This window comes from Myotis nattereri (genome assembly GCF_964212035.1).
Source record: "Myotis nattereri genome assembly, chromosome: 3".
In the NCBI taxonomy this organism is placed as follows: Eukaryota; Metazoa; Chordata; class Mammalia; order Chiroptera; family Vespertilionidae; genus Myotis; species Myotis nattereri.
In genome coordinates, this window is record NC_138077.1 from 105,708,437 (window position 1) to 105,732,056 (window position 23,620).

The 23,620-nt window shown below is 42.4% G+C and overlaps 1 protein-coding gene and 1 pseudogene across 2 annotated transcripts in view; one reads left to right on the plus strand and one right to left on the minus strand.

Moving 5' to 3' along the window:
- The window catches only part of LOC308515439 (large ribosomal subunit protein bL19m-like), a 49,094-nt pseudogene extending 36,528 nt beyond the window's left edge, over window positions 1-12,566 (minus strand). Inside the window, exons 1-3 of the transcript in view lie at window positions 12,492-12,566; window positions 7,503-7,589; window positions 7,248-7,318 (exon numbers count right to left, since the gene is read on the minus strand). The product of the transcript in view is annotated as a large ribosomal subunit protein bL19m-like (transcript). The remainder of the gene's footprint in view (window positions 1-7,247; window positions 7,319-7,502; window positions 7,590-12,491) is intronic.
- Window positions 12,567-13,777: 1,211 nt separating this feature from the next.
- TM4SF1 (transmembrane 4 L six family member 1) lies at window positions 13,778-22,721 on the plus strand. Its single transcript, XM_081088412.1, has 5 exons — window positions 13,778-14,100; window positions 15,634-15,723; window positions 15,812-15,957; window positions 19,842-20,022; window positions 21,867-22,721. Exons 1-5 carry the CDS (start codon window positions 13,924-13,926, stop codon window positions 21,879-21,881), a joined length of 609 nt encoding a protein of 202 aa, XP_080944538.1. The 5' UTR covers window positions 13,778-13,923; the 3' UTR covers window positions 21,882-22,721.
- Window positions 22,722-23,620: the final 899 nt, after the last annotated feature.

Here is a 23,620-nt window from a genome sequence, read left to right on the forward strand (position 1 = left end):
TGAAAACAATAGGAAATTCATGAGAAGAGTTTGGGGAAGAAGAAATATTTTAGTGATCTAATCCAATAATATTTATGTTCTCTCACTTGTAAATAACAAGACTAAAAATCTGCCCCATTCTATTAAGTAAGACTTAATTTTAAACTAAATGCATTATGAAAACATGAACAAATACTATTGGAGACAAAAAATACTTAACCTGTAAATATTCACATTCTTCCCTTCGCTGTCCTTTGAGAATAATTCCACCAGAGCCATCTTGATTTGTGAGCATCTGTGATGTAAGAAAAGTACAGACAAGAGTGGAGTGTGTTTACTTTGGACTGGCACAGGCTAAATTTTACTTCTGGAAGCAACAATGCTATAGGTGTAAGGGAAGACAAGAGCCAAGGAAATTTTAGGAACTTTTTACTCGGGGCTGGAAATGAGTAGGCGGCTAAAGCCATAGAACCCAAGGGCTTTCTGCAGGCAGGCTGCTGCTCCAAAGTTAAGGTGGGCACTGGACTTGAAGTGTTGCCCTGGCTGTGCATTAATGCCCTTGACAGGCACTAGTAAGGAGTTTCTAAATGTTAGATTTTGTTTATTTAATTTTTTAATAGATCATACATTCACAAGGTTCAACATTTTAAATGTACTCTGAGGTTTACTGGGAAAAAGTTTCCCTGACATTCCAGATACCACATCCCCACCCCTTTTCTCATCCCTGAAGGCCGCCAATATTACTGGTAGCTTGTTTATCTCTGAGAGGTATTACATTCACATGGAAGCAGATAGACATTTGATTGTATATTTTCCCTCTTCGTTTTTTTATACACGTTGTAGCATACTACACAGATTCTTCCACTTACTCCTTTGCTATTTTTACAGCATCTGGGATGCATTTCATTTTATTACATAAAGAGATTCCTTTTTTGGCAAATGTAGAGTATTCCACTGTAGCAATGTACAAATATTTTTAGCTAGTCCACCCTTTTTGGCTGCTTCCAATAATTTGCTGTTATATACATGATGCTGTTAATTACCATAGTCTTAACTTATTTTGTATCATGTGCCTCTTCAGAAGTCTGGTAAAGCCTATGAATTTCTTCTCACCATAATGCTTTCAGGTGTGTAAAGTAAAATTCTTAGGGTTGAAAAGAACGCAATTATTCTAAAATATAGTTACCAAAATATTTTTATTTTAAAATATATGTGCTTATTTAATAATGAATTAAATGACAAAATCTAAAAGTGAGCCTTATAACTACTGCAATTACATAGTATTCTTACAGGATTCCATGCAGGAGGAATAGAGGAAACCGAGTCAGGAAACTTAGGACAGGGCCAAACAGTGTGAGGAACCTACAGCTGGCCTACAAATAACCACTATCTTCCCCAGCCAAGGACACCTGGAGAGAAAATAGTTAAAGACCTCCCTAATGAGAGAATGCAGGAAAGGAGGGGGAAAGAGGAAAGGAAAATAGGTCATTTTTATTCACTAAGCAGAGAAGCCAGAAGTCTGGGGCATGGTGGGGGGGGGGGGGGGACAGGGGGAGGGGGGCTCGGCAAGATAAAGTTGCAGGATTCAGGGAAGACCACAACAAGAAAACATTGAGACTTAATCTGTATCAAGATACTCAGCAAAGGATCTTTTGAAACCTACAGACAGGAGGAGGGTATATTACTCCTCAAACTTGCTCCAGACACTCGCTTTTCCATGATTAGCTGGGAAAGCCCATCTGTGCTCCAAGCTGGATAAAATAGGTTTGCTTGCTTTGCTTTGCTTTTTCAATAAAGTTGCATGCTTTTCACAATGCAGCCAAGGTCTCTCATATAAATTCATTTATATGAGAAGACAAGGATCGAGTTTGGGGACAACCCTCTCCCAACTAGCTCAGGGGGCTGTCCTGTCCAGTAACACCTCTCTGGTGTCGGTGAGAGGTGCCTATAACATATGAGTAAACATAAAATCATATTTCAGTGTATCTGCAATAACTGTAATCCTAATATATAAAAAGCCAGGGTCTGTCACGACCTAAATGACCAGATGGATGACAGAACAGCAGGCTCCATTGATCAGGGGATGGCTAACAGGGGAACCGGGGTCCCTCAGGCACTGAAGAATCCAGGGCAGCAGCGACTAATGAGCGGGTGGGTGGAAGGCAGACTGCTTGGTCCCTCCTCCTGGCCCTCAGACTCCAATCAATCAGTGGCGGAGGCAGGGCGGAACTAGGGACTGGCTCCCTTAGTAGTCTTGCAGGTTCAATCTCCAGAGGACAGGCCAGGCACCAATGGACCAGCGCCGCCAGCACAATCCTGACAGCATTGCTGGCCTCCTGAAACTGCTTCCCCTCCACGAGGAAGAAAGGATACCGCCAGCAGCGTCAGGAGCAACCAGTGGTTACTGCTCTCCCCTGCTTCCTCCAGGTCACTCAAGCCGGCCACCACTTGAGTTAAAGACCACTCCAGATGAAGTGTAAGCACTGCACGGGGAAGGAGATGTGAGTAGATAGCACACAGGCAATTAATTTCAAAATATTTGGACCAATCATTTCCCTCATTGGCCTGTTGGTTTGTTCCTCTCTAAGTATTTCCTCTACAACCTCACAAAAGGAGCAGATACTAATAGGAATAGTCCATTAAGGCTAATTAAAGCCATTAAAATTAATTTTGTTTGGAGATTTATTGGGAAAGTTGGGACTCCCATCGAGACCATCGATGCATGCCGGGGAGTCACTCAGCGGAGTCCCTGAAGCGACTGCCGCTGGGGGCTGTGACGCAGTGGCTGCCCCTCCCCGCTATCCCCTGCACTGCAGGCCTGGCATTGGCTCTGAGGGGCTCCAGCTCTCTCACTGCTCAGCTCATCATCGCAGCTGCACCTCCAACCCCTTTAGGTTGTGAGAAGAGAATAAGAGGGTGTGAACCACGAAGGCCAAACTGGGAGACGTTTTCACAAGAAGATGGACCCAGACATCATTTTTATGATGTGGTTTGTGAACCATTAAATGTCCCCCCTTAAAATATATCCTCAGGGTGTGCCCAGTGCCAGAGAGCCCGTGGGGAGCAGAGCCCTTAGATGTGAGCATTCTGTGCATTTCGGGGTCTCCTGAGGGTGTATGTCCCTGGAGGGTGAACCCCAGGCTTCGGGGAGGCCTCAGACCATTGTTTGAACTTACAGCTCTCACAATGTGTGAAGGCAGGAAAGCCAGCTGTGAAATTTGCATCCCGTCCCCAGGTGTTAAAGGGTGGCAGGCAAAGCTAAACAGGTGGAATTGCGATGGTGCCTAAGCTGACTGAGGCGGGAGGGTGCCCTCAATCCCTGGGCCTCTGTGATCACGGGAGTCCTTGCACTGGGGCCAAGGGAGGCAGAAGGAGGACCTGAGGAAGTGTGAGGGGCTTGGCTGTTATTGCTGAAGGAAGAGGCTGGACGTGGAGCCAGTGGTTCTCCCGAGCCCCTGGGCAGAGATGCACCTACCACACCCAGTGCTGCCACTGTGTCCCCACTGACAGAACTGCAAGTCCATCAGCGTGTGCTGCTGTCAGCCCATGTGCGTGGTCCTTCCTTACAGGAGGATGGAAACTGGCCCCCAGGGGGGTGGGGTCAGAGGCTCTGTGGCCAATGAGCAAGTGGAGAGTAAGTGGTGGGAAGGGTGAGGACAGAACTTCAGAAAGCAAGGTGCACTCAGGAATACATGGGAGGACACTGAGCTGTGCAGGAACATGGGAGCTGGGCAGGCAGACAGCTATGCTGCACAAGAGGGGAGGTGGTGGCAGAGGGCAGCAGGGGCAGTAAAACCCCTGTGGACTCAGCCAACAGCAGGCCTGGGTCTCACAGGTCCTGTGGTCAGAGTAGGGCAGCTTAGCGGACCCTCTGCTCCAGCTCTCACATGCTGTGCAAGGTTGCGACGAGCGGGGAGCCTACTGGCCCACGCTCATTGGGATGCTGGCAGGACCCATCCTGGGGACTGTCTGACTAGAGGCCCAGCTGCATGCTGGCTGTGGACAGAGATCCCCTGAGGTCCTAGAGACTACCCCAGCTCCTTACCATGGCTTCTCCAGTCCCCAAGGGGGCCTCCCCCCGCGGCTGCCACGACCGAGCCAGACAGGCCCCGGGGAGCCACAGGAGCCTTATCCCAGCTCCCTGGCTGGGCTGTTAGGAGCAGCCAAGGCCTCTCTCACACTTGAGAGGAAGCGGGGCGACTAGGGTCTGCCCACACAGACACCAGTCACCCTGGACCCCTTCACAGTGTTGCCTGGATCCTAAATGTTGGGAAATGTGTGACTCCTGCCAACTGTTTGTCCGAGGAGAGGACGGGTCCATTCTTCATAGTGCCCATGGGCAGTTGTCAGATCTCCCAGGAGGCCTTGCAGAGGCCGTCTTGCTGGGGGGCCTAGAGACCCAGATCTTTTTGTCAATGTGAAACAGTTCAAGTCTAGCATGTCAGACACAGATTCCACTGTAAAAAATGTACAAATGAACAAAACAAAACAAATCTGAGAGTCAGATAAGCCAGTGCAGTGTCTGTTGGCAGTGTCTCCTTGGAGGGGCCTTCAGGGGTCGTTGTCAGAAATTCCGTCACCTGGAAACCCACAGAAAGACTGCTCAGGGCTAGAGAAAGCGCTGGAGATGCTCGCCGAATGAGTGCATGACAATATAGTCCCTGATTTCTTTAATAGAGGGGACATCTATTAGGCCTTACCACACAGCCTCTGTTATGATGCATTTACATCATCCTATATAATAAAAGCCTAATATGCAAAATGTCCAGTTGTCTGGTCAGCCATTCAACCAATCAAAGCATAATATGCTAATGATATGCTAAGGCCACTCAACTGCTTGCTATGACATGCACTGGCCACCAGGGAGCAGAAGCTCTGACCAGTAGGTTATTTTGCTGCTGGGGTCTGGCCAATCAGGACCGAGCGAGACAGGCCAGACACACCCTGGAGCCCTCCCATGATCCCTCCCCAGCTGGCCAATCTCCCGCGTCCCTCCCTGGACCCGATTGTGCACCCGTGGGGTCCCTCGGCCTGGCCTGCGCCCTCTTGCAATCTGGGACCCCTCGGGGGATGTCGGAAAGCCGGTTTCAGCCCAACAGTGGAATGACCCGTCACTATGACATGCACTGACCACCAGGGGGCAGATGCTCAATGCAGCAGCTGCCCTCTGGTGGTCAGTGTGCTCCCACAGTGGGAACACTGCTCAGCCAGAAGCTGGGCTCACAGCTTGCGAGCGCAGCAGCAGTAGTGGGAGCCTCTTCTGCCTCTGCACAACCCTAAGGATATCTGACTGATGGCTTTGGCCCGCTCCCCATGTATTTCTAATACAATTCAATTAGAAATGTATTAGCACTTTCTAATTCAAAACACTTCTAGGAATTTAAAAATATATACAAATATACTTGAATGTTTAGGAAATTATATATATAAGGGCTTCTTAACAAGGGCTGCACAGAAGAATTAAGAGATTCATCAACTCATATGGGAAAAATCTTGTGTTTTTGTCTCCATTAAGCTCTAACTGAAATTTATTATTTTCTTTAATTATGAAAGTAGGCAGGAAACCACAGTAGTATCAGCCTTTGTTACCAATAAAAACCAGGTCTTTTATGTCATACTAGAGGCCTGGTGCATGAAATTTGTGCACTGGGGGGGTGGAGATCCCTCAGACAACTGGAAATTTGAACATTGGAAGCATATTTGATGTTATTAAGGAACTGCTGTTAGTAATTCATAATGTTATGCTAGTAATGTTTTTTTTTAAAAGATACATAGTGAAAAATTACAAATTATATAATGTCTGGAATATGCTTCAAATAATATGAATGAGAGGGAGTAGCTGAGGTATTGATGTAGCAAGATTGGTGGTGGATAATTTTTGAAGTTGAACGAGGAGCTATATGGGAGGGCTAATATATGATTCTGTCTAATTCTCTGTAAGTTTAAAATTTTGAAGTAAACAAAATAATTACAGATCAATTTTTCTCAAATGAGGACAATGTGGTAAGAAGAAAGGCTGAGAAATATCTAATTTTTGTTAGGTTCTATTTCCACATTATCCTTTTAAAAATCAGAATTTAAAAATTCACATTCTTTATGGATCAGAAATGTCTGCGTTCCATGGGAAGGAGCATCTATATAGTCAGGGCATCTACTATTCAAGAGATAGTCTGATAGGTTTGGAGAAGGCATGTGCTAAAAATGAACTTACCTGGGAAGTAGACTACAGATGGAGATTAGCTTGCAGGAAGTTTTGTAAGGAGTGCTCTTAGGATCATCAGCTTTGAGGTGAAGGGAGGAAGAAGCAGAACTGGGCAACAGGAGAACTTAAACTATGATGCAATTATAACAGGAACCTTGACTGATTCCACATGGAGCTCTGGAGCTAGGGTGGCCCTTCTGAGTTGCCTCAGTTGAAGCAAGGACCTAAGTCTATTCCTTCTCATCAGTCATTACAAGTGGGTTGCCCTCAGGAAGGGATATACCTTGTGTAAGACAGTTTCCATAGGTTGAAAGCATATAAAGAGTGTGAAGTATATAAAACCTTTTATCACTTTCTATGGGTTTGGTATGTTGTCAGGAATTTAATGTTAAGAGTTGCCCTTTGGTACTAATTCTTATCCGTTATTCACCTAGGAGCAATAATTCCTGGATTGAGTGCAGTGAAGTTGATGTGGTGACATATAGTGGACTCTGTGGGGTACTGCCCAGATCCCCTTTAGGCCTAAGGCCCTCGTTCCCCAATCTGCTGAGAGTGGACTGGCTGAGGTAGCCATCCGTAGCTGAGGCTCTCTCTGCGCATTGCTCTCAACCTATGGTCCCTAAGTCCCTTGGGGTTCCCAAAATGGCAATAGGGCTCCCTGACTTATTTCCAGTACAATTTTAAAGGTGAACTCTAACATTGAAATTTTTATTTTGAGATAATTTCAGATTTATTAAAAAGTTTCAAGAATAGTGCCAAATACTCCTATATTTTTTAATCTAGATTCGCCAATTGTTAACACTTTGCCATATTCACGTTGTCATTTTCTTTTATAACCATCTTACAATGATTAAAATCAAGGAATTCAATAATTATCCAATGCTACTATCTAATCCATAGTTCATATTAAAATTGCACCAGTTGTTCCAATAATGTCCTTAATAGCAATGTTTTTTCCCCGAGGGGCCAGGATCCAATCCAAGATCTTGCCTTGCATTCAGTTGAGATGTGTCCTCAGTTTGCTGCAACCAAGCCTATTTCCTCAGTCTTTCCTTACTTTCATTACCTTGACACATCTGAAGATTGCCCGCATCTTTGGCAGGAATATGGTAGAAGTAACTGTATTCGTGTTCTATACTGCACAATAAATTATCACAAATTTAGCAGCCTAAGACAGCACACATTTATTATCTCACAGTTTCTGGGGGTCAGGATTTTGGGCACAGTGTAGCTGAGTGCTCTATGAGGCTGTAATCAATGTGTAATTGACAGCTGAGTTCTCTCAGGATTCTACTGGGGGAGGAACTGCTTCCAAACTCACTCTGTTGTTCGCAGGATTTATTTCTTTGTGGTTGTAGAACTTGTGCTTCTTCAAAGTCAAAAAGGAGAGTAAGACTCTTGAGTCAGACTGTTAGCAAGACAGAGCCTTATATAATGTGAGATAACCACAGAATGCCATCCCATTACCTTTGCCATATTCTATTGCTCAGAAAGAAGTCACAGGTCCTGCCCATACTCATGATGAGGAGATTATTCAAGGACATAAATATCAGAGGTAGGATTATGGGGGGGCACATTAAAGTCCCCCTCTTTGCATCCTATCAGATGGCTCATGATATTCATTAGCCTCACTACTGGTGATATTAACTTGTATCACCTGATTAAGGTGGTGTCCACCAGTCTTCTCCAGTTACTCTTTTCCCTTTTGTAAATATAAGAATTTGCAGGGTGATACGTACTTTGAGACAATGTCAATGTTACATTTTCCTTGAACTTTTAGTTAATAGCTCTACAAACTTGTGAATTCCTAATTATTCAACCAGTTATAATCCATTACTAATGTTCAAATTGTTCCAGATTTTGCCCGTGAAAATCTTTTCAAGCTGACCTTTGTGTCCTTTCAACAGGGGACAATCATTCTGTGAGCATTTCCTGACTTTCTAGCTTATATTTTTATTTTCTGTATATTAAGGTGTTTGGTATCTTAAAAACCTTTCTGGCTGGGACAGACTACACCTTCTGGAGCTAGCCAATTCTTTGAGATAGCAAAGGCCCAGCATACCTTCAATATATAGACTGGCCAATCCTGTGCCAGTCCTCCTCTATTTGACTCCTGACCCCAGGAGGCAATATTCTGCTTCCTTAATCATCCCAGTGCCAGGTGCCAGGCAACTAGAGATCATCCCTATAGTTTATAGCTCTTCACAATTATCCAAACTAGGCAATCCTAAATTGTTTATTTTACCCTGCCTTGCCTTTCCCTTGAAACTCCAATAAAGGTGGCCTAAGCTCTGCCCTCTTTCTTGCCCCTTTTGCCTCCTGACCACCCTGGTGTCATTCCCTGTGGCCCTGCATGGCATACTGTGCCTCTGTTTTCAGGACAGAGTAAAATGCATTTTTTTAGCCCAAGTATTTCCTGTGTCATCTATTGTGACTAAACTTTACTAATCATCACCTAAAAGACCACTAAACACTGACACAAGACATTTCAGAATTACCCCCAAATCTTCCTTGCGTCAGCCCTAGAACCAGCCATTTTCTTAAAGTGTCTTGGGTTTTTTGTTTTGTTTTGTTTTTTTATTGGAGAATTAAATTTAGAAACCAATATCTGGGGGCTAGGTGTATTTTACATATAATGGTATTAACACTTATGGAAATATTTGTTCTCATCTACCACCTGCCTGGGTTGGAGGTAAAATGGTGGGATGGTTAAGAGGGTGGGCTCTGGATCCAGACTGCCTGAATTCTCATCCCGGCCCCATGGACAAGCCATAAGATCTTGGGAGAGTTACTTACAATTTAATCACCTGTGTGATGGTGTTTATAACAGTGTCTTCCTCAAAAGGTGATTGTGAGAATTTAGTGAGATTACATGTAAGGTTCTTCAATTCATACCTGGCACACAGTAATTACTCAGTAAATATTTGTTGAATGATCCTCATGTTGATTAGAAGCTCTGACAGAAGAATGAAAATGAAGGGGAAACCCTGATCTATATCCTTTTCAGAAAATAAATAAAAAGTGAATTTGTCAGAAATCTTTACCCTCTTGTAGAAATTCTCTACAATTTTTAAGAATTCTCTACAATAATTTTAAATTTTTCTTTAATATGCTGTAATATACTGTAAGCTAAAGATAGCCCTGTGAAATGCCACATACGCGATTCAAGAAAAAAATGTTTTCTGTTTATTTATGTTCATGTTCGTCCTTCTTCATTAAAAAAGAAAATAAAAGTCAGAAAGAAAACCACACAAGCCTGGTGCCAAATCTAAATGTGACTGTCTGGGGCTCAGATTCCTACAGACACCAAGACAATTGAGAAAAGAGGAAAGAGGAGGAGAAATTGGAGGAGGACAAAGCCCACAATCATTCACCCTGGTGCTCTCTTGAGGAGATGTGAGAGCTGCCAGAATCTGTCTGCAAAGAAGATGCAAGGCAAAGCAGGGAGTCTAATCCCAAGCATGTTTCTAATAATATCTTCTCAACAACTGACATCTCTATACCAAATTCCTGATTTCATTACCTCCAGGAACAGCTATCCTGAAGGGTCTCCCCAAAAAGCTTAGTTGGCTCCTTCTGGGCAAGGAAAGAATCATTAGAAATATTCTAGATAATTTTTAGGTTTTAAATTGGTGTTTTAGTTCCTTTGCAATTCTTGCTCAAGTTTTCCTCACCTTCTAAGTCTGAATAAGTAATTTCCAAATCACCATGACTTGTTGAAAATCATGACCGCAGAATCTTTTAGTCCGTTGAAACAGGGGTAGCTAATGGCTTAACTTGAAAATGGAATGGATTTCCCATCAAAGTACTCATAGTACATGACTGTGTTTTTGTAACCTAACACAATGAAGAAGTTGTCACTAGATTATTCAGCAAGTTAGAATCTCAATTCCCTTTCTGGGGAGGAAATCTGAGGCATGTGTTTTTGCTAGATGCTGGAATCAATGTCAGGCAGAGATTATGCACAGGAAGGTAGGAAGTAAGGTCAATCAATTGTCTACCTTGGTCAGAACCAAGTTTTACAGCCAAACCTCTCTCTCTCTCTCTCTCTCTCTCTTTCTCTCTCTCTCTCTCTCTCTCTCTCTCTCTCTCTCTCTCTCTCTCTCTCTCACACACACACACACACACACACAAACACACACACACACATACACACACACACCAAGTCTCAACTGCTCCATTTCTAGAAAGGTTTTTGGCAAAATTCCCCTAGGGCAAAATCACTAGTAACTGGAGTTTTCAGCTCATTCAGTATCAGTGGGAAATTTGCCACATTGGCTTTTGACTGACAACCACAAAAACCAGTTTGACTGGGAGTAGTGAGACCAGGAGGTCTAGGTGGAGTATTAGCTCACCAGCTTGGAATGATAACTTGGAGACTGCTCACACCACTTCTTATGTATACTTCAATCTAAGTCTGTGAGAGCACTGAAATCACAGAAATGACAGCAGATTTATAGCAGGAAGGTTTTTTTATTCAGAACTCAACCACCAAAGAAAAGCTCCTTTCATCAGGGAACCCTGGAAAGTGGTGTCTAAAAATCAGCTCCAAGCCAACTGCACTTACTTCTCAATCTTGTATGATCTCCAATTCCCACAGAAGCCCCACTGGGCTGAATTTTTAATGGCACAAAAGCACAAGGGAGAGAGGTCCACCCCAAGCTTTCTGGAGGAAAATGTTTAACATATTTTTTTATGTAAGATCAAAGGCCAGGTGGGGAAACCCTTTTACACATTAAATCAGGATGAAAAAAAATGAAAATAGGTTTTATTATTTCTCTCCTATACTGAATTTAGGAAAAATTAATTAGTATTTTTAAACTTTTAATTGTGCATGCATATATCTTGATTGTTGACAGTTCTATTTTTCTACAATAAAACCAAGCTTATTGACTATTGGCCATAGCCTTAGTGCTGTGATTCCACTAGATTTCTGGCCATTCAACCCATGTTTGTGGGAAGTGTTCTCATTTGAAAATACAAGGTTAACTTTAAAATCATTTGTCTAATTAAAGTAGAACCAAAATAATTAATGTCTTGAAATTATGTTATTCAGAAATGACAAATAAAAAGTGCTTAAATCTGGTCCACGTTTTTCATTGGAGAGGGTGTTGTGATGTCAACATGTAAAGTAAAGGTCACGAGTGTCTGAGTCAGTGAGACCTGAGTAGGAGGAATCCAGAGTGTGTCACTCACCAGCCTGTGACTCTAGCTTCCTCACTTACCCATAGGAGCCTCAGTTTCCTCACCTGGAAGCAGCTCCACACAAGAGAGCTATAAAATTCTATTGCAACGAGAGAGGCTGCATACTATTTAATTGTTCCTCCCTCTTCCCCTAAATGTACAGAAACTAGATAACAGTTTTTGTCATCTTCCCCCAAAGGTAGCTGGGATCTGGAAATGTAAAAGAGAACCACAGAATCACTTGGTTGATTAGCTGCTCCTGAGAATCCTGGGTAAAACTGAAAATTTTCAAATGGAAATGCCAATTCTGCCTAACTTTTCACAAGACATTTTGGTTTTTCTTAAAAGCAAATAACCTTAGAAATGAACATACTCAACTCTGCTATTTATTTGAACAAAATTTAGCAAATGTTTATTGAGAGCCAACTAAATGCTGACACTGTTTTAGCTGCTATGCCCTGGAAGATAGCCTGCTCTCTGAGACCTTAGCAGAGCTGGGATGGCTGATGAGGATATACATTAGGGCATCACGGTCTGCATGGTGCTGGATGGGGGCGGGGGGGGGTGATGTTTAAGGACAAAATGGGAGTTATATGCAGGGTTTTAGACAGACAAGGGTGTGGTGGGTGTCATGGAAAAACTGGTGGGACAGATCAACAGAGTGGAAGGCTAGAATGAGAATGCCTCAACTCACTCACCTATACTGCCACCCAGACCCTGACATCTGTGGAATCCTGCCTGCAGTAGGACTTCAGCCAGGACAGAGGGCACCCATTCCCTGTTGTTGGATGCATGGTGGTGAAGGGATGGTGCACTTGTGCAGACTGCCTCCCTACACCTGAGCAGACAGTGGTGCCAGCTTCCCTGCCAACACTAAGTTTTCCATTTGTCTATTTCCTCAGGCTAGTGTGGATCATGGCCTCACGTTTGCTAGCATGCTCAGGCCATGCTTCCTCTTAAGTCCTCCTCCCAGAGTGGATTGCCGTCAGTAACTCCAGTTGGCTCCTCACATTTAGTATGCATCTTGCTCTCTAGTTTTGGCCCAAATTCCTTGGATTCTGGCCTCCGCCTGAGCTTCTGGATTCACCAGCCTCACTCCCTTTTCTTTTCTGAATTAATAACTCACCATCTTGGCCTTTGGCTTCTTTTCTGTCCTCATTATTTTGTCCTGGCTCATCTGGCCACCCTGTCCTCTTCCCATGCTGCCTGATGGTCCAACCTGCTATTCAAGGGCTAAACAGATTCAGAACCAGAATTCTCTGCAGGAACCACATCAGAAAGTTGGTCATACACCCTTTTTCTGCCTTTATGTGTAAGCCTGTGACAACCCATCTCAGGGGACTGTCTGGCTGGGGAGACCACAGTTCACCCTGCCCCATCCCCCGCATCAATGACTGTGACTCTAGTCATTCCAGTTTCTCTCAATCTTGTGTCCCCAGTCTGCTTGTCAGTTCTCTTCTCTTCTCTTCTCTTCTCTTCTCTTTCTCTCCCTCCCTCTTCCCTCTTCCCCCTCCATCTTCCCCCTCCCTCCCTCTCTCCCTCCCTCCCTCCTCCCCCTTTTCCTCCTCCCCCTTTTCCTCCTCCCCCTTTTCCTCCTCCTCCTCCTCCTCCTCCTCCTCCTCCTCCTCCTCCTCCTCCTCCTCCTCCTCCTCCTCCTCCTTCTTCTTCTTCTTCTTCTTCTTCTTCTTCTTCTTCTTCTTCTTCTTCTTCTTCTTCTTCTCTATCCTTCCCCCACACTGTAGACCTCCCTGGGCCCTCCCTGCCATCACTTTGCCTGACAGCAATACTCAGCAATAAAAAGGTGTCTGAGCTCTTGATGTTGACTAATGCCATCTTTGTTTTAGTACCAGATTTGTTTTGGAAGACTGGACAGTCAGGACAGCCTGCAGAGCATGCCGTAGGCAGAGGAAAGAAGGCTGCTCTGTAATTTTCCAGACAGCTTGCTCAAATCCATGGGCAATGGCTTGGACGCCTTGCCTTTAACAGAACAGGAAACAAGCTCAGACCTCAGGGACTAGACCGGGTTTCGAATTAAATCAGTGCAGAAGTGGAAGTGAACCCAGAGCTCTCAAACTGAAAACTGTCCTGCATGGAGCAGGATCACAGTCCACCATCTTTCAAAGCCTCAAGCCGGGCAGATCACAGCATGGACACTTACACTTGGCAGTTACTAGTAAGTTGTACTAGACTTTCCTGTGGATTTTTTTTAATCCTGTAAAGGAGTTGCACAGCTAATTTCTTGTTGAGGATTAATCATTTTCTCTCCTCCCTATGACTGTTCCTCATGTCCTGCCCCTGGTTTCACTTGTCCCAACCCTTTTGAAGGGCGGGACATTCCTTCTCTCTCCCCTCCCCAACTGCAGCCTGTAATCAGGACCAATGAAAGCAAGCTACCTCATCCACCCTGTGACGAAGAATCACAGTATTTAAGAGGTTGTAGGAATGGGCTGAAAATCGGCTTTTGTTTTCTGTGCAGACAGGCACACTCCCATCTGATTTGGGCCATCCCTCACCTGCAGAGTGAAGGGGGAAAAATAACCCCCAGACTCCCTGCCACTATGTGCTACGGCAAGTGCGCACGATGCATCGGACAGTCTCTGGTGGGGCTCGCCATCCTCTGCATTGTAGCTAACATCTTGCTGTACTTTCCCAATGGGGAAACAAAGTATGCCTCTGAAGACCACCTCAGCAAGTTTGTGTGGTTTTTTTCTGGCATCATAGGAGGGGGCTTGCTGGTAAGTTGTTCAAAATTATTACAACTTTAACAACTTCTCTTCTGTTTAATGTGATGATTTCTTGTGTTTTCATGGAAAGTTTTCTATAATGCCTATTTCCAAATCCAGTGATTTTTGTTCATTCTTCTTTTGAAAGCAGATTATGCAAAAGTTGAGATAGGTATAAGATACTAATTTTATTGGATGTCGTTTTACAAAATCCTCTTTCAACTAAAAATGAACTATCTTTGTGCTAAACTCTCTTACTTTACAACTAGAAACAGATACTAGCTGTTAAATCAGATTAGAGAGACTGGAGTTTCTAGTCCTGAAGCTGGCAGCCCTGGATAATTTTTGCTCTGGGGAGTTGAGAGGAGTCAGCTGGTTTTCTGTCTAAATCAACAGAACTTGGGATACAAAATCTTTGCTGTTTGTCCTCAGGCATCTGCAACAGGAAAAAAAAAAAATATATATATATATATATATATATATATATATATATATATATATATATATATATAAATTGTGAGTGCATTATTATTTAGAAAGAACTATAGATTTTCTCCTTTATGTAATTCTTGGGTGTGGTGTCCAGGAAAATCTTGCTGTTAGCAGCAGATCAGTGTCTGAAGCTAGCAGTGGAATGTGTTGTTTTTTTCAAAGTTTATTTTTAATTGAAGTGAGAGGAATGTGCTTGCCAATTTTGGAGCTGAAAATACTAGCTTTAAGCATATCATGGAAAGAATGTGTACAAACTTGAGCTTGCTACTCTAAAATTCTGGAATTGAGAATTTTAAAGAGAAGTTTATAGAATTGCTAATACTAGACAAAATAGTTTTCTTATTCAAATAAAGGATATTAAAACATTTAAACCTTCATATACTAATTATAGTTTGATAAATCTGCTTTGAATTTAAACATTACTATCACATTAATATAATCATTTGTCCTTCAATAATATTGTACTTGTTTAAGCTTCTTTTTATCTCAAAGTATGTCATACTTACTTTATATAAAGAGCTTTGTTATAAAGCTATAACCATACAATCATGTCTTCAAAGAAGCAGTTCACTTTTATTATTACAGAGCTTCCATCTCTTCCATTTACAAAAAAAGGTGTCAGTTATTCTGTTAAGGATTGTTGGTATCTTCTATGTTTTGCAATGAAAAACAAATCAGATTTAAAGGAAAGGTTTAATAATTGCAAAACAACACTTGCAAAAAGCAACAACAACAAAACCCAGCAGCAGTTGCAGCTAGGGCTATGTTAGGAACTCATGTGAAATAAGCACATTCAAAGGTTATTGTTTTAGTCCTCCCATATCACACACCCTCACCCTAAAGAATGCTTTACACATTACATGAAAACAAGCAGATATTACATTTAGAGGGTTTTTTCTCTTCATCATTTCACATTATTTGAGATGCCTGATCAATTTAACCCAATGCCAGTTAACAATGTCAGAAACAAATGTATTTTACCAAAAGTACTGAACCTGACCCTTATGGACTTGGGGAAAGACAATGACTTTAATCTGTTTGTTTTCTAATCAGATATTCCTGCCAGCGTTTGTCTTCATTGGGCTGGAACAAGAGGACTGCTGTGGCTGCTGTGGCCACGACAACTGTGGCAAAAGATGTGCGGTAGGTCCTCCTGCTCTGGTGGAGACATTGGTTTTCACACCATTGCAGGATGCTCTGTGGCTCACCCCCAGTGTTTCTCCTCCTCTAGATGCTTTCTTCTGTGCTGGCATCTCTCATCGGAATTGCAGGGTCTGGCTACTGTGTCATTGTGGCAGCTCTGGGCTTAGCGGCAGGACCACTATGTCTTGATTCCTCCAACCAGTGGAACTATACTTTTCTGGACACTGAAGGACAGTGAGTAATTGTTCTGTAACAGACCACACATTCTTATCCACCACATGTGTATAGTGGAAACCCATTAAACTAAAAAGGCATCATTCATCCGTTCATCCATCCACTCAGCCAGGTTTGTTGGCACTGACTCAGTCATGGATTAGGGTGTCTCAGGGTTGATGCTCAGTGCCTGATGTGGAGAAGCTCTAAGGCTTTTTAATGGACACACTGAAGCAGTCTCATGATAACCCTGTGAGGTGACTTCCACTATCGCTCCCACTTAAAAAAATGAGCAAACAAAGACACAGAGAGATGAAGTAACTTAACCAAAGCCACATTGTGAGGACATGCAATCAGGATTTGAACCCACATAGCCTGGCTATAGTTTGTGTTCATATGTACACTATTTCAGAACAATTGGCTGCTTCTACTATTTTATAAGAAATATTATGGAATCCTTATATAGATGGAAACTATGTGAATTTAATCAAAGCCTAGGAAAATCATACTACTACTCTTCCTTCCCATACACATTCACATAAACATAACTATGTACAATGTATCCTTACTTAAAGTGATATCTACACTAATAAAAGACAAACATGCAAATTGACCATACCTTCACTATGCCTTAAGCCACGCCCACCAGCCAGTCAGAGCAACTATATGCAAATTAGCCCAACCAAGATGGCGGCCAGCAGCCACGGAGCTGGAGCAAGCAGGATGCTTGGTTGCCCCAATGATGGAGGAAGCCAAGCTTTCTGCCTGCCGTGGCCCCAGCTCTGAGCGCCACTCAAAGCAACAAAGTTTCAATTATAGAAGGTAAATAAACCCCAGATACCTGCTTTCAGCGGGCTGTGGCCACGGAACTGGAGCCTTGGGTTGCCCCTAGTGATGGAGGAAGCTAAGCTTCCCTCCCACCCTCCCTGGCCAGCTCTGAGCTCCACTTCAGGCTACAAAGTTTCAATTATAGAAGGTAAATAAATACCAAAAGAAAAAAAGAAAAAGAAAAAAGGAGAGGCTGGGAGCTTCTGTCCCTGTCGCTGGGGGGGGGGGGGGGGGTTGACCAGCCTGAAAATGGCCCTCAGCCCCTCACCCAGAATGGCCAGGCACCCCAGTGGGTATCCCCCACCCTAAAGGGGGTGTGGCCAGCCTGAAAACAGCCATCATCCCCTCACCCAGGCTGGCCAGGCACCCCAGTGGGGACCCCCACCCTAAAGGGGGTGTGACCAGCCTGCAAACACCCATCAGCCCCGCACCCAGGCTGGCCAGGCACCCCAGGAGGACCCCCACCCTGATCCAGGACACCCTTCAGGGCAAACCAGTCACCCCCCACCTGTGCACCAGGCCTCTATCCTATATAATAAAAGGGTAATATGCAAATTGACCCTAACAGAAGAACTACTGGGAATGACTGGTCACTATGACACACACTGACCACCAGGGGGCAGATGCTCAGTGCAGGAGCTGCTCCTGATGGTCAGTGCACTCCCACAGGGGTAGCTCTGTTCAGCCACAAGCCAGGCTGATGGCTGCCAGTACAGTGATGGTGGTGGGAGCCTCCCTCACTTCCTCAGCAGTGCTAAGGATGTCTGACTGCAGCTTAGGCCTGCTCCCCGCTGGCAAGTGGACATCCCCTGAGGGCTCTTGGGCTGCCAGAGGGATGTCTGACTGCCAGCTTAGGCCCAATCCCCCGGAGGGTGGGCCTAAGCCAGCAGGTGGTCATCCCCCAAGGAGTCCCACTGCAAGAGGGCACAGGCCGGGCTGAGGGACTCCCCCCAAGTGCACAAATTTTTGTGCACCAGGCCTCTAGTTGCTATATAAGACAGGTCTTACAATTTTAACATCAGGATAATTTATGATGCTCCATTGTTTTATGTTGATACTTATTTCTTATCTGTTATTAAGAAATGAACAGAAACAGCTGATAGAAACTGATGTACATTATAACAAGTGAATGACATGCTTCTTTGAATTTTGAAAGGCTTAGCTATAAATAATTAAAAATAATATAAATAATGAATTTTAACTATCTTTATATTATGAAGAGTGTTTGTCCCCCATGAATTTTATAGCATGTAATAAGGTCATAAGATTGAGTATGGAATTAGATAAACCTGAGTTTTTTCCAAGCTCTGCATTTAGTCTCTAAATGGCCACGAAAAAGTGAACTGAGATCTCTGCATTTTAGTTACTTCATCTGTAAAATAAAACTAGTGGCAGCTGTCAGCAAGATACCATATGTAAAATATTTGTCATAGAAGCAAATACCCTGTGAGCACTATCACTGTTGGCTGTTAATATTATCTACTTGCTTACAATGAATACAACCCAATGGTAGCCTTTGAAAGAAAATTAGCACTTACAGGAGTAAAATTTTGGTGTTCAAAAATTGTGACTTTTTTTTGTTCAGTACATACTGAATGTACTAGTAGAAATTGGTTGTTTATGTATGCACAGACATACAAAACTACTGCAAAAAACCCATCTCTTAAAAAAAAGTTATGACTAATATAGCTGGAATACAAGGAGAGTTGAGAGCCATTGCTAAAGTTTTTTATGACTCCTCCCATAATTCACTTTAGCTTCTACAAGAAAACTGCTTCTATGTTATTCCTCATTTCAACCTGTTCAGGGATTGCAACATGGGGAATAATAATGGTCACAAGCCAGTGATTAGTTGTTCAATAGCCAAGTGGGGCCAAAGAACTTTTTTTTACTTTTGATCCTGAAATTACAGGTTTTTGTTTCAGTGACATACAGAAAAACAGGGTTGGGACCAAAGGATTTGTATGCATTCACATAAGCATAACCCATGGACACAGACAGTAGGGAAGTGAGGGCATGTGCTGGGGTGGGGGGTGGAGGTGGGGGGGAGAATGGCCGGGGAGAGGGCAATGAGTGAAAAAGGAGACATATGTAATGCTTTAAACAATGAAGAATTTTAAAAAAGAAAGAAAGACAGAGCCGAAGGACAGAATGTTTTGTAAACAAATTGATTTGTGGATTGTCTCAGTGAGCCATTCCAAAATTAAGTTTCTAATTCCCAACCCCGTTCTGTGTGGTAGGAAAAACTGAAAAGGAAAGAATCATACCAGACCTCTTTGTGGAATTAAGTCAATCCTAGATTTTCTCACATAATTAAATCCTGTTTCATTAAGGATTTAAACACTCTATGATGTACCAAAGGTCAAAATTCTAGAAGAAGAATGAGAGAATTTTTCAGACTATAAGAATATCCAGGTATTTAGAAAATCTCCTAAGATTATATATATATATATATATATATATATATATATATATATATATTCAGATATTACCTCAGCATTATTTCCTAAAATTTCTCATAGTAACTTTGGATTGTTATGTATCAGTCAATTACTTTAAAAATGTGTTGAGAACCTACTATGTTCCAGATAGTGGTCTAGGGGCTAGATAAACAATCATGAAAAGTCTGGTTTCTACCTTCATGAAGCTCAGACTTGTGGGAAAGCTACATATGTAGGTCTTCTCCCTGGTCCAAGTTAGGTTTCATTCCTCTGTGGCTTTTTCACACTTGGTTTACCTGATTAGTATATCTGTTGAGTGAGATAGCTATTGTCTGTTCCCTGAAATTGTGCTTTTCCAGGACAGAGCCCATGTCATATTCACTATTGCATTCGCAGCCCTGCTCAATGTCTCACACTGAGTGCTCAATACTCTCTGTTAAATTTTATGTTTATCATGGCAACAAAATTGGGCTAAACTGTTGTTTTGTGGAATGTCATGGATTGGAAGAAGTTGAGATAGGCCATTGGATTAATTCATTCCTTTTTTCTGAATGAAAAGACACCGCACAAAAAGTAGCTTATGAGATATCCCATTAGGTCTGGTCATGTGTCAGAAGTTTCTCTTTTTATGCACAGATACCTTCTGGATACATCCACATGGTCCCAGTGCATCGAACCCAGGCACGTTGTGGAATGGAATGTTTCTCTGTTTTCTATACTCTTGGCACTAGGTGGAATTGAATTCATCTTGTGTCTCATTCAAGTAATAAACGGAATGCTTGGAGGCATATGTGGCTACTGCTGTACTCACCATCAGGTAAGAACCTGCATGAAAAAAATTGTAGCCTGTCCCTCATGTAGTCAATCAATATAATGCACCGTAACAGAGAAAAAAGCAAAAATCAAACATTGCTCAGCCTACCAGCATTTATTCCTACATTGTCTTTGTGGCAAAGTATTTATAGTGTTCAGTTTTGCTCTCAATAATAAGTTTCCTTGAATGTTACAGTTACCTTCATAGTTAGCTCTGTGGATATGGGAAAATGCCACCCATAGACAAAGTGCCCCATTCAGGAGCCAACCCACTGTTCTGGCTGCAGACACAAAAGAAATGTCCTCTCTTTTCTTCTCTCCTGTTCCCAACTAGTTTTCACAAATAATAGTCAACATTCATTGCATTAGGCATAGTGTTAAACCGATTTTTCAGCTGAGACTGTGACTCAGACATTAAGCAATATGCCTAAAATCACTTAGTCAAGAAAGTAATGGGCTTCCAACCCTGGGTCATCTTTTGCCGCAGCACCTGCTCTTAACCTGTATGCAATACTTGCTGTTCTGTTGGGTTTTCTACAGCTCCTTTCTAATAAGAAGTCATAAAAAGCTCAAACAGCTGAGCAGAGAGAATCACTAGTAGCAGCTCATGAAAAGCCTTTCACTGTGAAAGAAAACCAGGAAGCAGTTGTTTCCTGGGGATATGATTTTGGAGAAAAATATGCATTTGTTAGTAGTGGGGAACATCTTGTTTCTATAGCCTCCTAAAAATTATATATTATTAAATTGATGGAAGGTCAGCTTTGGTCTAATTTGGAGGGTGGTGTTGTTTTATGTCTTATTCTGTAAAACAGGATTAGGTAAATAGAAATTTATTTAATGTATATTTCCCTAACCATTTACTTCTCTGTAAATGGTTCAAGGTCTCTTAACTTTCTTTTAAAATAAGACAAAACCCAGTGAACACCAAAAGTCCACTATTACCATAAAAAAATACACATCGCTGTAAGTAAATGAAAACTTTCTAATTTTTTGAGGGGAAGTTAAAATAAAAATCTAGTTTGCCTGATTAGGCTAATCCAGTAAGATTAATAATTTCCTTGGGAGCTCGCCAAAATCCCAAGAAAACAGAGGCGTGGGAACCCTTTACCATGAGCCGTTTCCAGCAAGATGGTTTGGGAGAGGCAGGCAAGAGCCCTCTCCGATTGCTAAGTAGCCTGTCGTTAGCTCTGAGCTGCATGAGGCGCAGCTTAAATTTTGTGCGGCCCCCTAGGCCTCAGTTCCCATGCCTCTTGGGGACAGGCATAGTGTGCCAGTGACCAAAGTTACTGTCGCGCTTTAGCAGAGCGACACTCTCTCCTGGGAGGGAGAAACTAGTCCCCTGGGTTTACATTTGAGTCACAGGAGGAGTGGCTGCTTTTCCCAACACTGCAGAGCAGCTCTGTTACCTTTGTTTATAAGACAAAAGTGACTTTCAAAGAGCAAGTTTTTTACTGAAGATGAGTCAACTGTAGAACTTGGTAGCATTTAGTGAGAAAGGTTACCCACACTGAGCCCACTCCTGTGTGAAACTCCCAAGGCATTATCTCTAAAATTCCTAAGATTAAAAACCTACCAAACATGCTCAAAGCCAACTGAGCATTGGTAAGCTACAGTTTCCATGGCCCCTTTCTGCAGCCTTTACTCCGAGAGGACAACTGGTCTGTCTGGTTTGTTTAGGAAATGTTTTGTGAGCATTGTCTGAGCTCTCAGTATTGGCCCTAGAAACTCTGCTGAAGTTGAGATCAGCCAGTTTCATGCTTGCTTAAAGTAGAAATTTAAAAGACTGAAATGCCATCATTGTTCATTTAGCCTGTTTGTAGCCTAATGCATATTTCATTTTCTTTACAGCAATATGACTGTTAAAATAACCACCCCAAGACAGAACCACAATCTTCCTTCATTTCACTGTAATTTATATATTTTACTTGTATTAATTTGTAAAACTTTGTACTAGTGTATCATATTTCTTTTATGCTCTTTTTATAAATGTGTGTAAAGACTGGCATCTTCATGTGATGTCAGTGTTTGCACTTAGCAAACAAATATATTTTTTTTTTTTAAGGAATGAGAAAATAAACCACACTCTTGAGATTATTTACAGATGGAGTGATGGTCCTCAATGCATTTGAGATAAACCCTGAAGTAATGTTTTTAAGAAACATTGCCATGATAAATATTACATCCAAGTTTCTACTGTATATATGTGCTTGTGTTTATTAAATGAAAGATTTCTAGTAGCTTTTTTAAGATCATGAAGGAGAAAATTCAACAACTTGAAAAGATGATTTTTTTCATTGTTTATATGGTGTTTCCCATCGATGTACCTGCAACTCTCTAATATGAAGCTTCTTTGCACTGTTTTTGCCTTCTGGGAGGGACAGCTCCTTGCCCAGAGTGGGAGGACTGACTCACGATGCTCCAAGCCTAATGAATGAGTCAAAATGTACAATGCTTCTGGTTGCTGCAAGCACTTCAGATCCTAAGTTTTCCTAACATGTGCAAACTTTTTTGTCCTTCAAAGACAAGCACTGAGGATCACATATTTAAGAAGAGAAAGGCCTGGATAATTAGACAGGAAGGATGATGGGAAACGGAATAAAGCACCATGAGAAAATGGGGGAGAAGGGAAATGGGGCAGGAGGACCACAAGGAAATATCCCAAACTTTCTTGTTTAAATACAACAAAATAAAGTATCCACTACCATTTTTTCTTGTTTAGTTTCATTGTCTTTTGTTTAAAATGTCTCCTTTTTTTCTCCCTATTTTTTCCAGTCTGCAGGTTATGAAACCTCTATCGTTAGGCACTGTGTGTTTCCCTGTTTCTTTATCCCACTTTCTCTCCCTCATCCCCTCCCTCCTCTCCTACTTTCCTCTGCTCATTGCTCGGCCATCCCTTGGTGGCCTCACCTGTTAGGTAGCCTACCTTTCTGCTGGGTACTGCTGGCATCAGGCTGGGGCGGGGGAGGGATGACAAATATTTTCTTTCTTGATATTTTACGTTGGTTGTATAGAGTTAGGCTCTTTCAAGTGACAGGATCCCCTGACCTATTTATTGGGAATTGTTTTCAGAAATTTTCTGCTTTCAATGTTGTCTGATGATGGAGCTAAGCTGTAATGACCACTGTAACAGGATGGTATGTTAAGACCAACAAATGAAGCAGGCAACTCCATTAAAATATAATAGAATATATTGCAGAGTAATTTACTTATGGGAACTTTGGGTCTGAGCAGGACACACGACCCAACAATTCTGCACAGATTATTCTCTTCTATGGACTCCTGTTACTATAAAAAAAAAAAAAAAAAAAAAAAAAAAAAGTATGGCAGGTACTTATAATTGACAAGACAGGGACAAAGACTGCAGTAGTGACAGGGGCCATGCCTCCTGGTGGTCTTGCGATAGATAATTGCTTATAATCGATGCTATCACCAGTTTGATATTTATCTCCAGTTGTCCCTCCTTCCCAACAGTGTTTATGGCTATATTTTAAGGCACACAGATGTCATCAACTAAAAGGCTTTGATATACTTGCCAAGAACAGTGAGTGAGGTTAGTGAAAGGTTGCAGCATGAAACAAAAAATGAAATGAAATCTGGAACAC

What these genes read in the sequence shown, in the direction of transcription:
- TM4SF1 (XM_081088412.1), top strand. Translation starts at nt 13,924, where the DNA reads ATGTGCTACGGCAAGTGCGCACGATGCATCGGACAGTCTCTGGTGGGG. An exon ending in ACTGTGGCAAAAGATGTGCG is followed by an intron (nt 15,724 to 15,811) that starts GTAGGTCCTCCT and finishes CTCCTCCTCTAG; the next exon opens with ATGCTTTCTTCTGTGCTGGC. An exon ending in TTTCTGGACACTGAAGGACA is followed by an intron (nt 15,958 to 19,841) that starts GTGAGTAATTGT and finishes TTTTATGCACAG; the next exon opens with ATACCTTCTGGATACATCCA.